This window comes from Salvelinus sp. IW2-2015, linkage group LG20 (assembly GCF_002910315.2).
Source record: "Salvelinus sp. IW2-2015 linkage group LG20, ASM291031v2, whole genome shotgun sequence".
NCBI lineage: Eukaryota > Metazoa > Chordata > Actinopteri > Salmoniformes > Salmonidae > Salvelinus > Salvelinus sp. IW2-2015.
Window position 1 is genome coordinate 63326696 of NC_036860.1, and position 13837 is coordinate 63340532.

The 13837-nt window shown below is 40.5% G+C and overlaps 1 protein-coding gene across 1 annotated transcript in view; it reads left to right on the top strand.

The window, feature by feature from the left end:
* The first annotated feature begins 1669 nt into the window (after positions 1-1669).
* Positions 1670-13837, top strand: part of LOC111980051 (LIM/homeobox protein Lhx6-like) — a 28914-nt gene continuing 16746 nt past the window's right edge. The window contains exons 1-4 of the mRNA XM_024010723.2: positions 1670-2190; positions 2927-3001; positions 3316-3498; positions 4984-5105. Coding sequence (XP_023866491.2) covers positions 2113-2190; positions 2927-3001; positions 3316-3498; positions 4984-5105 — 458 coding nt within the window. The 5' untranslated portion in view covers positions 1670-2112. The remainder of the gene's footprint in view (positions 2191-2926; positions 3002-3315; positions 3499-4983; positions 5106-13837) is intronic.

The window sequence follows — 13837 nt, forward strand, 5'->3', positions numbered from 1 at the left end:
GATTTCCATCGCTATTTACCACTCCTCGTCAATGTTGTGCACAGTAGCTCTATCCTCAATGAGGTTTCTATGTAATACCAGTTCTCAGTATAGTCTCGTCAAAAAACGAGAATTTGATTTTCTTCAATCACGAAATGAGTCACATTTTGTGCTGCCTCACTGCACTCCCATTTTAAATGTGTTGCAGGCAGCTGAAATGTAGGTGTCTGTTTAATGCCCATGTGAATGGCGCGTGATAACTCTGCCTGCAGCCCGAATGGTAAGAAACGGACATGATTCATTTAGAGATAAAGACCTGTGAGATCATTTCATTCAAACGTAATGAATTACCAGACTGAATCAGTTATTAGGCTTTGCTTTTAAAAAATACAAAATAAATGTGCAGTGAAATTATAGCTAAACCCTGATGATCGAAACAGCTTTGGTAAAATCTTAAACTCTTGGTGCTCATTTTGAACGCCTTCATTGCGGTGATGTCCATGATGCCCAGATGCGCGCTGGTCTCAAACTGGTCAGCCTTGGTCTGTATATAAATATTGTACTGATTATCGATAATTTCAAGCATGTATACATTTACTATACGGCTAGTTGGTATTTTTGATGCTTGATGTGTTCCACTGCCTGTGTTCCATTGAAGTTGTCTTTTTCATAGCTAAACAAAGCATCTACAGATTCGCCCTCAATATATTATTARATTATTGGATTAAAAAGCCTATATATTTGGGGTGAGAATGAGATGTCATGTCTATTTATTTTGTGTCAAATTTGCAATAGATCCTCTTGCAGAATCAAACATGTACGTTTAGTTTAATCTTTTTCTAATCAGCGATAATAAATTAACCCCTATGATAACAATAATAATCAAAAAAGCAACTTATTTAATAATTTTAACAATATATTGACATTAGGTTGAGGCCTAATAATAAATGTATGTCTCGTTTGAAATCTTATGTCTATTTAGTCTCACAAACTCAATAATGCAATAGAATAAATGTATAACATGAATAATTAAACCTTAACTATTTATGGTGCATAATTGTGTTTTTAATTATGCAAAATGAAAAACAATGATTCGATGAAGTGCTATGTTTCTCAAGACTATCCACTTTTAAATAAGTTTACAACAAAGACTTAATTAAATAATTTCCAGACAGACATATATATATATATATATAATGGATTACTTATCTTGTGATCAAGGGTCATACATGTATTGCGTTCATGTTTGTTTATGTTTGGGTGTGATTTGATGTCAACTTTGTACAATACTACAAAGTGTATATATAGCCTAACTAATATATATATATATATATATATAGGATTACTTATATATTGTGAAATTCTAAAATAATAGGTCGAAATAATACAAATCAACACCTAAATAGTTTTTTCAATTAAACCTAAATAAAAAAGCTGTGAACCTGAACCAACATTATCCAGTGTCAGACTTACTTTCATTTTTAAATTGGTTATTTCTTACTAACAAAAATTGCCAATTGAGAGAAAAAAAACTCCATCATAGCAGTGCTCTGTCAGAAAGTTCGTGTACATGAGCCGTATAGCTTATACCTTTGCATGATACAACAAGTTTACCCTCCCCCTCCAAACAAGGGGCGAAACTAAACTTTCACTTCAGATGAGTTGCGCTTGGAGAGACTGTACCCTGCCTTGCTCTAGTTGTCTCGCGTTCTTGCAGATCTGGCGCAAACCTGCCAACCCATCCACTTCCTGTAGACAGCAAGTCCATCCCTAACGGAGGAAAACAAAGAGGAAGGAAGAATTTTACTAAGTGTTCTAAATAACGCGTTCTGAAGAGCAATCCCCACTTGCCCGTCCGTCCGCAACACCCAAGAGATCCGTCATATAGGTGGGCTAGAATAACGTTTTATGCTTTATATCGCGTGTGTGCTGGGAGGCCGTTGCGTCGATCGTTGTGTTGAAGGAAAACACGCTGTGTGTGCAAAGTAGAAGTGAATTAACCCCGAAGATCTATGGCACGGATGATACCATTGACGCTCAACTTTTTTGCATGAAAGTGAAATCAGTCCAAGCGCTGAGCTTGGGAAGCGAACTCAACCTACGTTAAGCTATATCAGAATACCAAGTGCTTTCATGTATTGGAAAAATGAGGTCTTGGCCCCTCTACCAGAGGGAGATCAGTTTTTATCCGAAGGAATGCCCGCAAAACAGGTAATGTGACGAAAACTAGGCTATACAATGGTACTCTGTGTGTAAATATATATGCGTAATTAAAAGCATTAGAAGATGCACGATTGCTTTCTGGTAAACCACACATTGTTCGTTGATATTGTATAGACTACACTGGGATCTTACTGCTAATCTTCTGTCTGCTGTCATCATGTTGCTTTCTTAACTGCAACTGTTTTTTGTGTCTTAACGTGGTGTCAAGAATCACTGGTTGTGTGCAAAGATCAGCTGCGCAAGGAATAGGCACGCGCGTCTATTATGAATAGTGTGATTTGCAGTCCACCCTCTTCAACATGCCAATTCGCCAGAGAAGAATTCGATTTTAATTACTGCCATTACAAATCAAATTTGCAATTATTTGGGTGGCCCGTTGCCTTTTCTGATTGACAGTTGAAATTGACACTTCGGGGTCCCTCTTATCATGAGCATTTCAAGCTATTTGTAATTGCAGGTCGTTTTTCTTTCGTTTCTCTGGATTGCGAGGAAAATACGATTACTTTAAGAGGCATGGGTTAAGTGAAATAGCTTCATTAAAACTGGGGCTTTTGTTGCAGGGCCCAAAATAGCCTACAACAGTTAAAATTGGGATTATTGTCTAGACGCTTTATATAGATAGCTGCAGGGCTGCAATGTCTCTCAATGATTTCATGGCTGGAGATGGAAGGAACTTTAGCCGCGAGTTGACGTCGATTTCTTGCTGTTAAACCTTGTCTTGTAGGTCATTTCTCCAGGAATGCAGCAGAGCGCACCGGGTGCCTCGCGCTGTGTGGAAGCCGAACACGAACACGTCATGGTAAGAAGTTATTCCTTATTTTCAATTTCTGCAATGCTGTTATTATTATGGCATCTGAAGCAAAGTGTTTTATTGCCATGCGTAAATTGTCAAGTTATTGCTAATTGTCCAATTGCCTGTAAAGTATTATATAAACCATAAAGCATGTGGCCTATGTCAGTTTTTGGTGACCCTGATAGCAAGCATCAAGATGCTTAGGCTAAGCATGTCTCGGGTCATGAAGGCAGCCTGTAGGCTGGAATATTTTAAATATGATGGTCCAGATGTGTTTACAACCTATCCATGTACTTATTATTGTCTTGTTTATCGTGCAGTCTCACTCTGACGGGGAATCCCACCGATCGAACATGGAGAGAGAGGACACGCGCTCCTCCCCGAGTCCCCCCTCTACTCCATCTATCTGCTCGCCTACTTCCACCGCCTCCTCGGTGCTGTCCACCCGGAAGAACGTGTGCGCGAGCTGCGGTTTGGAGATCCTGGACAGATACCTTCTCAAGGTGGGAGTGCGCGTGTTTTTGCCTATACAAGAGTGTGTGCAAATGTAAACAGATCTAAAAAACATTTTAGCGTTTTTTTTGTTGTTTTCCCAACTTTCAAATATGTTTGATGTATTTGGTACAAGCGATAGTCTACATCCATGTTGGCTACATTATCTTCCGTAGGACAATGTTTAAATATTAATATGAATATAAAAAAAGCATACTCCAAAATATGAAAAGCAAAAATAATTTGGAGTTTCTGAAGAACCAGTTTGGACAAACAATTATATWCTAAACATAGGAAAGGACAGTAGTCTAGATCTATGGGCCAGTATCATAAATCGTTGTTTTTTCTGTCTTTCAATTTCACATCAAGACCTCCCAGCCTTGCGTGCACTCGCGTGCTTCCAAGTAAAAACAACTGCCTGGGTGTGTTTTGCAGAGATGCAGGAAGTGTGTTACTAAACTAGAAGATCATTTAGTCCGCTATCTGTCTCAATATGTCTATATATGGAAACGAGGCATGTGGAAATGATCATATCAGGAACCGACGGGATTAAATGCATCAACCATATTAATCTTGAAATAGGTTATTTTCTAGGCTATTTATCTTTCAATTATATGAACATGTTTGCTTGCTTCTCTAAAAAAAAAAATCTCAGATAACCTAAAGCAAAATTATATTTGATGCATGTGATCATAAAGATAAACAGACCAAATGGTCCACTCTCCACCAAAGCTCGCTGTAATTTGATTGTCTGTTAAATCATCTATTCTAGACCTAGTGCTGCAAGGACATATTCCTTTATTTTGAACATTGMCCGTTTTCTTACACGGTGAACGAAGTATAGAATATTTTTTGAATAACATAGTGCTGATATTTAACTGATATTTAACTTAACTTAGTACAGGGACAAACATCGGGAAAAAACACATTGTATTGTTTATTGTATTGTATTGTTTATTACATCTGAATTATCCTTCAACAGAATATACGGGTTAGGAATTGTTTTAACTTTAACGGCAATAGTAAAATCAAACAATAGTCAACAATTTCGCATAGTCTGCATGTAGCCTATGTGTGCACAGTCTAGCTGAAGTCAAATGGCCGATTGGACTATGATATGTATAATCAAATATCGAATTAAAGGTTACCGGACAGAGGGAAACATCAGAAAAGTCATACTATTTTTGTAGCACCACCAAAATACCAAATAAGATATGGATGTTTTTTATGGGAACAAAATTCATTCATTGCAAAGGGGAGAATAGCCTAAATGAATATATGTTATTTTACTGTTGTTTATTGTGTTATTATTGGCTACAATTGGATTGATTTATTTGAATGCAAATCCATGGCATAATATTTGAGAAATATTATGAAACGGGTAGTTTGGATACTGGATAGATACCAACAGAATATTAATGTGTTATTGTTATTATTACTATTGTTATAATTATAACTATTTCAGCGGGTTTTTTTACCACTGTTTTGTTTCGCAGGTGAATAACTTGATCTGGCACGTGAGGTGTCTGGAGTGTTCTGTCTGCCGGACGTCGTTACGTCAACACAACAGCTGTTACATCAAAAACAAAGAGATCTTCTGTAAAATGGATTATTTCAGGTAGGGTAAGTTTTTTACTTTGTTTTCAAAATATTATTGAGGTTTGCGGTTGCCTGCCAAATGAAAACCTGACACCTTTGCGTGTGGCCATGTAATAGTGAGATGCGGGTTGTCTCATTTAATGGGTCAATGTTTTAAAAGGTATACAAAGCTTGAGCACAATAGGGGTTGGAGTTAACTGTGGCTAAGTTTTACCAGTACCATTGTTGAGGCTACACCGTTGGCCTAAATATTGAGGTGTTACAAAATAATTTTGATTCTGATTATATAGGATTTAAATATACAGGGTGCAGTGAGATGTGTTTTGAAGRAATTATACATCGCGGGGATATAGAGGCCTACATGCATTCTCAAGATGAAAATTCGATCAATGCAGACTACTTCTTTACCTTACAGTTTTTAATTTAAAATGTATAAATCATACAATTTATAAAACAACAACAACAAAACAATTGTAAAATGCCTAATATTATTTTGAAGTAATAGACCTATCAACTCTAACACCGATGCCTCATCAATAATAATGATGGTAAGACACTATTATTAAACCACGACTTAATTTTTATAGGTTTACACGTTTTAAATCAAGTGATTGTACGCCAATATATTATTATTTTAATTTTTGATAGGAACCTTTATTTAACTAGGCAAGTCAGTTAAGAACAAATTGTTATTGTTTTGAATGTATAGCCCATGGATCGTTAGCTCAGCTAGTCTTTTRATTTAAAAATGAAAGTGAGATCAACTGATTCATCTGATTGTAATATAGGATACTATCTGTTATTGATTGTTATCTAATCTCTTGTAAGTGTCTTTGGGCCAATAAAGGCCAGTAAATAGATTAACATTATAACTCATAACATGTATGAGTTATGACCAAATAGACATCCAGACAAATCAGTGATTTTGTGAGATTGTCTAATTGTAACAAAAGACAAGAAAATATTCACAGTAAATTATAATGATTCTAATTGYTGCTACCTGGAAGACTAGGATTTATTTGTCTATTTTCTTACGACAGGGGTTCCCAACCAGGGGTACTAGGACCTGGGGGTACTTGGTCTATCCACAGGCGGGACACAGGCCTACTGGTAAAATGCACATGAGGGGGGTACTTCAGGGGTACAATGGGCAGAGCAAAATTCAGTTGGTGGTACAGTAACTGAAAAAGATGGGGAACCACTGTCTTATAGCATGCTGTCATACACCCTTTCTACAGTTTCTACACACAATAACACCATTCATCATTGCTTTCAATGCTATTTGTTCAGTTTCATATTTTACCACATTAATTGACACACATACAATATGTAAAAACATAATTGTTTTCATTGCTTTAAATGCTGTTATATTTTCGATGATACGCTACATTTTACCAGCTTCATTCACATAACACATTTTACACAATATTTACAAAGGTCTGTAAATACATACATACATACATACATACATACATACATACATACATACATACATAGATGCATACATACATACATACATACATACATACATACATACATACATACATACATACATACATACATACAGTGGGGAGAACAAGTTATTTGATACACTGCCGATTTTGCAGGTTTTCCTACTTACAAAGCATGTAGAGGTCTGTAATTTTTATCATAGGTACACTTCAACTGTGAGAGACGGAATCTAAAACAAAAATCCAGAAAAATCACATTGTATGATTTTTAAATAATTAATTGCATTTTATTGCATGACATAAGTATTTGATACATCAGAAAAAGCAGAACTTAATATTTGGTACAGAACCTTTGTTTGCAATACAGAGATCATAACGTTTCCTGTAGTTCTTGACTAGGTTTGCACACACTGCAGCAGGATTTTGGCCCACTCTCCCTACAGATCTTCTCCAGATCCTTCAGGTTTCGGGGCTGTCGCTGGGCAATACGGACTTTCAGCTCCTCCAAAGATTTTCTATTGGGTTCAGGTCTGGAGACTGGCTTAGGCCACTCCAGGACCTTGAGATGCTTCTTACGGAGCCACTCCTTAGTGCCATGGCTGTGTGCTTCGTGTCGTTGTCATGCTGGAAGACCAGCACGACCCATCTTTCAATGCTCTACTGAGGGAGGAGGTTGTTGGCCAAGATCTCGCGATACATGGCCCCATCCATCCTCCCTCAATACGTGCAGTCGTCCTGTCCCCTTTGCAGAAAAAGCATCCCCAAAGAATGATGTTTCCACCTCCATGCTTCACGGTTGGGATGGTGTTCTTGGGGTTGTACTCATACTTCTTCTTCCTCCAAACCATGGCGAGTGAGTTAGACCAAAAAGCTCTATTTTTGTCTCATCAGACCACATGACTTCTCCATTCCTCCTCTGGATCATCCAGATGGTCATTGCAAACTTCAGACAGGCCTGGACATGCACTGCTTAAGCAGGGGACCTTGCGTGCGCTGCAGGATTTTAATCCATGACGGCGTAGTGTGTTACTAATGGTTTCTTTGAGACTGTGGTCCAGCTCTCTTCAGGTCATTGACCAGTCCTGCGTTGTTGTTCTGGGCTGATCCCTCACCTTCCTCATGATCATTGATGCCCCACGAGGTGAAATCTTGCATGGAGCCCCAGACCGAGGGTGATTGACCGTCATCTTGAAACTTCTTCCATTTTCTAATAATTGTGCCAACAGTTGTTTCCTTCTCACCAAGCTGCTTGCCTATTGTCCTGTAGCCCATCCCAGCCTTGTGCAGGTCTACAATTTTATCCCTGATGTCCTTACACAGCTCTCTGGTCTTGGCCATTGTGGAGAGGTTGGAATCTGTTTGATTGAGTGTGTGGACAGGTGTCTTTTATACAGGTAACGAGTTCAACAGGTGCAGTTAATACAGGTAATGAGTGGAGAACAAGAGGGCTCTTAAAGAAAAACTAACAGGTCTGTGAGAGCCGGAATTCTTACTGGTTGTAGGTGATCAAATACTTATGTCATGCAATAAAATGCTAATTAATTATATAAAAATCATACAATGTGATTTTCTGGATTTTTGTTTTAGATTCCGTCTCTCACAGTTGAAGTTTACCTAGATAAAAATTACAGACCTCTACATGCTTTGTAAGTAGGAAAACCTGCAAAATCGGCAGTGTATCAAATACTTGTTCTCCCCACTGTACATACATACATACATACATACATACATACATGCACTGCAGCGTGAGAATAACACTCTTTGGCTAAAGCTAAGAAGTGTTGTATGTATGATTGCAGAGTACTCAACACAAGGCATGAATGGAAGCTGTCAAGGTTTATTTTCAGTGTTAGGCTAATAATGTGAAGTGACGCTTCACAAGATGTTTCATCATCGCCCCTCACAGAGTCTGGCAGTAGCACAGTGTAACTATTGAGAACTGAACACCAACAAGACTTGTGTTGTACCACAGCATGCAGGCATGTAGAGCAGCTATCAAATCAACATCAAGCCTTAAACTACAGAACTAACAGAAGTTAATGTCAACCGAGAATGTGTTACTGGAATTAACAGATTAACATCATGAAGAATACATCCAGGGATTGTAAACATGAGCATACAGCGCATTCAGAAAGTATTCCGACCCCTTGTCTTTTCCCACATTTTGTTACATTACAGTCTTATTCTAAAATGGATGAAATAAAACATTTTCCTCATCAATCTACACACAATAYCCCATAATGGCAAAGCAAAAACAGGCTTTTAGACATTTTAGAAAATGTATTAAAAATAAAAAACAGAAATACCTTATTTACATAAGTATTCAGACCCTTTGCTATGAGACTCAAAATTGAGCTCTGGTGCATCCTGTTTCAATTTATCATCCTTGAGATTTTCTACAACTTGATTGGAGTCCACCTGCGGTAAATTCAATTGATTGGACAGAATTTGGAAAGGCACACTCTTGTCTATATAAGGTCCCACAGTGCATGTCAGAGCAAAAACCAAGCTATGAGGTCGAAAGAATTGTCCGTAGAACTCTGAGACAGGATTGTGTCGAGGCACAGATCTGGGGAAGGGTACCAAAAACTTTCTGCAGCATTGAAGGTCCCCAAGAACACAGTGGACTCAATCATTCTTCAATGGAAGAAGTTTGAAACCACCAAGACTCTTCCTAAAGCTGGCCGCCCGGCCAAACTGAGCAATTGGGGGAGAAGGGCCTTGGTCAGGGAGGTGACTAACAACCCGATGGTCACTTTGACAGAGCTCCAGAGTTCCACTGTAGAGATGGGAGAACCTTCCAGAAGGACAACCATCTCTGCAGCACTCCACCAATCAGGCCTTTATTGTAGARTGGCCAGACAGAAGCCACTCCTCAGTAAAAGGCACATCGATGGGGCTGTAGTGGCTCAGGTTGAGAGCTTCAAGTTCCTTGGTGTCCACATCACCAACAAATTAACATGATCCAAGCACACCAAGACAGTCGTGAAGAGGGCTCAACAAAACCTATTCCCCCTCAGGGGACTGAAAAGATTTGGCATGGGTCCTCAGATCCTCAAATGGTTCTACAGCTGCACCATCGAGAGCATCCTGACTGGTTGCATCACTGCCTGGTGTGGCAACTGCTCGGCCTCTGACCGCAAGGTACTACAAAGGGTAGTGCGAACGGCCCAGTACATCACCGGGGCCAAGCTTCCTGCCATCCAGGACCTCTATACCAGGTGGTGTCAGAGGAAGGCCCTAAAAATTGTCAAAGACTCCAGCCACCCCAGTCATAGACTGTTCTCTCTGCTACCGCACGGCAAGTGGTACCGGAGCGCCAAGTCTAGGTCCAAGAAGCTTCTAAATAGCTCCTACCCCCAAGCCATAAGACTCCTGAACATCTAGTCAAATGGCTACACAAACTATTTGCATTGCGCCCCCCCCCCCCCCCCTTTTACACCACTGCGACTCTCTGTTGTTACCATCTACGCATAGTTACTTTAATAACCCTACCTACATGTACATATTACATAACTAACCAGTAATATTGCCTTTGTTATTATGGGGTGTTGTGTGTAGATTGATGAAAAAACTAACAATTTAATCAATTTTAGAATAATGCTGTAATGTAAAAAATATGGAAAAAGTCAAGAGGTCTGAATACTTTCCGAATGCACAATTATATATATTTTCAATATGATACTGTGTAATATGTTTACAAAATACTACTAATACTAATATTGAGTATATATTTGAATGCATCTCTCATAATGCAGGATCAATGTGAAACACTACCTGACTATAGGTTCCTATTTGATAGAGAGAATGTTATTTGGACATATGCTACGGTCGTTTTTAACCACGCCAAACTAGGTGCAAAACCACGCCCATGAGAAACTAGCAACGTTCAAAGGCGTGCTGATTGGTCAGAGTTCTCTTCAGATTATCACACAGAGTTTATTCTTAATAACTAATGTTGATGTTGATCACTTATGGCTCAAATGTTTACATTTGTTCGGTTCACTCTTTCTGTTCAGAATATGAACCACATATATAATTGCTTTACAGCTGAGCATGGCCCTATATATAAAAACATTTGATAATTGCAGACAATATTGCCTGTCATCTAATAATTAATTACCTATATGTTGAAATATTCGCATTTTATTTTATTTTTTCCGATTAATGACAAGTTTTCCAGATATTTTTTTTTGTTGTTGCTACCTTTTCTGGTAAAGTTGAATATTTTAAGAAAAAAACCATCTGTTGTAGGAAAGTCCCACTGAATACAATACTACTCACAGCAGTCCAGCATTTCTCTCTTCATATATAGTGGCCAATCACGTGACAGCCGGCTTCGTTTTATGGCGTTCAAAAAGATATTCAAAAGCTTTAACAAAAAGCAGTTGAAGAGAACTGTAGCCAAGTTTTTAAAATGATATTACTGTAAGAGATACGACCATCTGCTGATGGAAAGAGTAGTCCAACCCGAACACAATGAAACCCACAGAACTCTCCATCATTTTCCTTCATAATTCCTCTTATTAACGCTGTAAACGGGTCCTTTCTAGTTGTATTTTTTTCCTCCTTCATAATTCTCTTATTAACGCTGTAAACGGGTCCTTTCTAGTTGTATTTATTTTCCTCCTTCATAATTCCTCTTATTAACGCTGTACGGGTCCTTTCTAGTTGTATTTATTTTCCTCCTTCATAATTCCTCTATTAACGCTGTAAAGGGTCCTTTCTAGTTGTATTTATTTTTCCTTCATAATTCTCTCTTTATACGCTGTAAACGGGTCCTTCTAGTTGTATTTATTTTCCTCCTTCATAATTCTCTTATTAACGCTGTAAACGGGTCCTTTCTAGTTGTATTTATTTTCTCCTTCATAATTCCTCTTATTAACGCTGTAAACGGGTCCTTCTATTGTATTTTATTTCTCCCCGGAATAATTCCACATCATACAAATACATTTTTCCTGGAGACTGATGCAGATCTGTGTCCCAAATGGCACACTATTCCCTATATAGTGCACTACTTTAGACCAGAGCACTGTTCCCTATATAGTGCACTACTTTAGACCAGTGCACTATTCCTTATATAGTGCACTACTTTAGACCAGGGCCCTATTCCCTATATAGTGCACTACTTTAGACCAGAGCACTGTTCCCTATATAGTGCACTACTTTAGACCAGAGCCCTATTCCCTATATAGTGCACTACTTTAGACAAGAGCCCTATTCCCTATACAGTGCACTACTTTTGGCCAGAGCCCTATTYTCTATATAGTGCACTATTTTTGACCAGAGCACTATAGGTCCTGGTCTAAAGAAGTAGTGCACTATATAGAGGAATAGGGTTCCATTTGAGAGACAGCCACAGAGTATGGTGGCATGTTGGGAACATAACTAGAGGCAGAATTTGATTGGCTGGCTAATGTATTATTGTGGACATGGTGAAAGGGCTTTAATGGTTCCAAGCCTGAGAGGGAGCCTGGTACTAATGTTGAGGGATCAGTTCAGCCACGGTCAGTGGACGCATTGGCATATCAGTGTGTGTGTGAACAGTTTAGCCCGACAGGCAGAACCATAGCCAGGGGCACATTGGCATCTGCCTGCTCTGCTCCCATCCCTCAGAGGATGGCAAAGGACCCTGCAGAAAGAGGTGTGTTTGTGTGTGTGTGTGTGTCAGGGAGAGGTGAAGGGAGTATGCCTTGTTGGGGGTGTGTCTGTCCTGGGGTGGTGAGGTTTATGCTGTAAGGGTTCAGCAGCTCAGAGCGGTGAGTTGGGTCTGCCTGGTGTTGGGTCTGCCTGGTGTTGGGTCTGCCTGGTGTTGGGTCTGCCTGGTGTTGGGTCTGCCCTATGTTGGGGGTGTGTCTGTCCTGGGTGTGAGGTTTATGCTGTAAGGGTTCAGCAGCTCAGAGCGGTGAGTTGGGTCTGCCTGGTTGGGTCTGCCTGGTGTGGTCTGCCTGGTGTTGGGTCTGCCTGGTGTTGGTCTGCCTGGTGTTGGGTCTGCCTTGGGGTTGGGTCGCCTGGTGTTTTGCTAATGGGAACCTTATACAGAGCCACTGGTCTGAGGTTTATAATCACCCGCAATTAAAGCCCCCAGCCTAGCGCCCAGCATAGCCCGGGTCAACGTGTTTCTGAACGTGATTCCTGTCACACTCCACACACATGCATGCTTGCACATATACTGACACAACACACACATGCACGCACACACACACACACACTCAACAGACACTGACCCACACACCACACACATGTGCGCGCACGCCAACACATACACACACACACACTCACTATGTGTCTCTGGGCCTCCCGTTCAAACAGGCGCTAAGGGAAAAATGTATGTGATTCTGATCCACATCGGGTACTGTGTGTGTACATGCATGCGTGCTTGTGCGCCATAGGAACCTGCTTATGTAGACCTTTGTTATTTACTCAGTCCAGCTGTCAATCATTGAGGTGTCGTTTATTTACAACATGGAAATTGTCTGTATTGTGCAACACAATAATAATGTTCTACGTGACCCATGACAGCATAGGGCCCCATTCCCCATGACATCATAAGGCCCCATTCCCCATGACATCATAAGGCCCCGTTCCCCATGACACATAAGGCCCCGTTCCCCATGACATCATAAGGCCCCGTTCCCCATGACATCATAAGCCCCGTCCCCATGACATCAAAGCCCCTTCCCATGACATCATAAGGCCCCGTTCCCATACATCATAAGCCCCGTCCCATCATCATAAGCCCCGTTCCCCATGACATCAAAGCCCCGTTCCCCATGACATCATAAGGCCCCGTTCCCATACATCATAAGCCCCGTTCCCCATGACATCATAAGGCCCGTTCCCCATGACATCATAAGGCCCCGTTCCCCATGACATCATAAGGCCCGTTCCCCATGACATCATAAGCCCCGTTCCCCATGACATCATAAGGCCCCGTTCCCCATGACATCATAAGGCCCCGTTCCCCATGACATCATAAGGCCCCGTTCCCCATGACATCATAAGACCCCGTTCCCATGACATCATAAGCCCCGTTCCCCATGACATCATAAGGCCCTCCCAACATCATAGCCCCGTTCCCCATGAATCATAAGGCCCGTCCCCATGACATCATAAGGCCCCGTTCCCCATGACATCATAAGGCCCCGTTCCCATGACATCATAAGCCCGTTCCCCATGACATCATAAGGCCCCGTTCCCCATGACATCATAAGGCCCCGTTCCCCATGACATCATAAGGCCCCGTTCCCCATGACATCATAAAGGGCCCACGTTCCCATGACATCATAAGACCCGTTAA